This window comes from Phytophthora parasitica (genome assembly GCF_000247585.1).
Source record: "Phytophthora parasitica INRA-310 unplaced genomic scaffold supercont2.134, whole genome shotgun sequence".
Lineage (NCBI taxonomy): Eukaryota > Oomycota > Peronosporomycetes > Peronosporales > Peronosporaceae > Phytophthora > Phytophthora nicotianae.
In genome coordinates, this window is record NW_008649120.1 from 1 (window position 1) to 1068 (window position 1068).

The 1068-nt window shown below is 46.9% G+C and overlaps 1 protein-coding gene across 1 annotated transcript; it reads right to left on the reverse strand.

The window, feature by feature from the left end:
* Positions 1-7: 7 nt before the first annotated feature.
* PPTG_19613 (hypothetical protein) lies at positions 8-1059 on the reverse strand (the record flags this gene model as incomplete). The annotated part of the gene is made up of 2 exons (XM_008918038.1): positions 8-19; positions 85-1059. 2 exons carry the CDS (start codon positions 1057-1059, stop codon positions 8-10), a joined length of 987 nt encoding a protein of 328 aa, XP_008916286.1.
* Positions 1060-1068: the final 9 nt, after the last annotated feature.

Here is a 1068-nt window from a genome sequence, read left to right on the forward strand (position 1 = left end):
ACTCTCATCAGCAACGACACTGGACGAGTCAGCTTCAAGATGAAGGACCGCAGAGGGAACGTGAAGTGTTAAATACTCATCCACCGTCTTGTGTGATGGCGTCGATAGCTCTGTAGAGTCCTCAACAGATCGAGTTGTCGGCGTATCAGGGTATTCGTCATCGGCTAGAGGTTCACTAGTGTGTTTATCAGCGTCAGAGGTGGTCTCCTTCGGATTCATCAAGTACCTCTTATCATTATTGCTGCTTGGGGCAAATGTGAACTTGCAAACCTCGTGAGCTAAAGCGACAATCGCCTGTTCGTTTACCAACACCATATCGACGATCGCGGCGCCAATATCGAAGTATCGCTTTTCTTGTACACTGCCGCATTCCGAAATTTGCCAGTGAATTACAGTCATATCGAGAGAGCTGCTCAGGAATTCAGTCAACTCTGAAGAGACCACATCCCTCGCAATGCGACAGATCTTTGTTACCCGTCGCTCGTGTTTCGTTGACGCCTCCAGTTTTTGAAACGAAACTCGCTTAACATTTACGCACCAAACAGCCAATCGACCATCGTCGTAACCCACGCTCACATGCAGTTTTCCTCCAGCTTTTTGACCACCCGATCCAACGTTGTTTTCTTGATTTCTCATCAACTCAATACAAGATGGAGATACTGGATAACCCTCAGCAACGCTGTTGACATAACCGATCAGTTTTAATGACGGAATGCTCCATAGTTTGATGATACCGCCGGTACCCACCGACGCTAGCAAAGCGCGTTGCCCTCTGACTGCATCTAAGCTCGCCAGTTGAATAATATGAGACGAGTGTGCATCTTGGACTCGCACATTTGCCTTCTCAATCGATCGCAGAGTGAAATCGTTATCCCAAAGCGCTTCGACATACCATCCGTACAAATTACCGCTTTCTGTACCAGCGACAATAATTGTTTTATGAGCCACCGCTTCTTCGGACGTATCACTAGAGAGACAATCAGTGTGATGGTGAGATGTATCCCAATACGATGGAGATGACAAAAAACCTGCTTCACCAATAGCGTTATAAGCTGACATGTTCTTGTG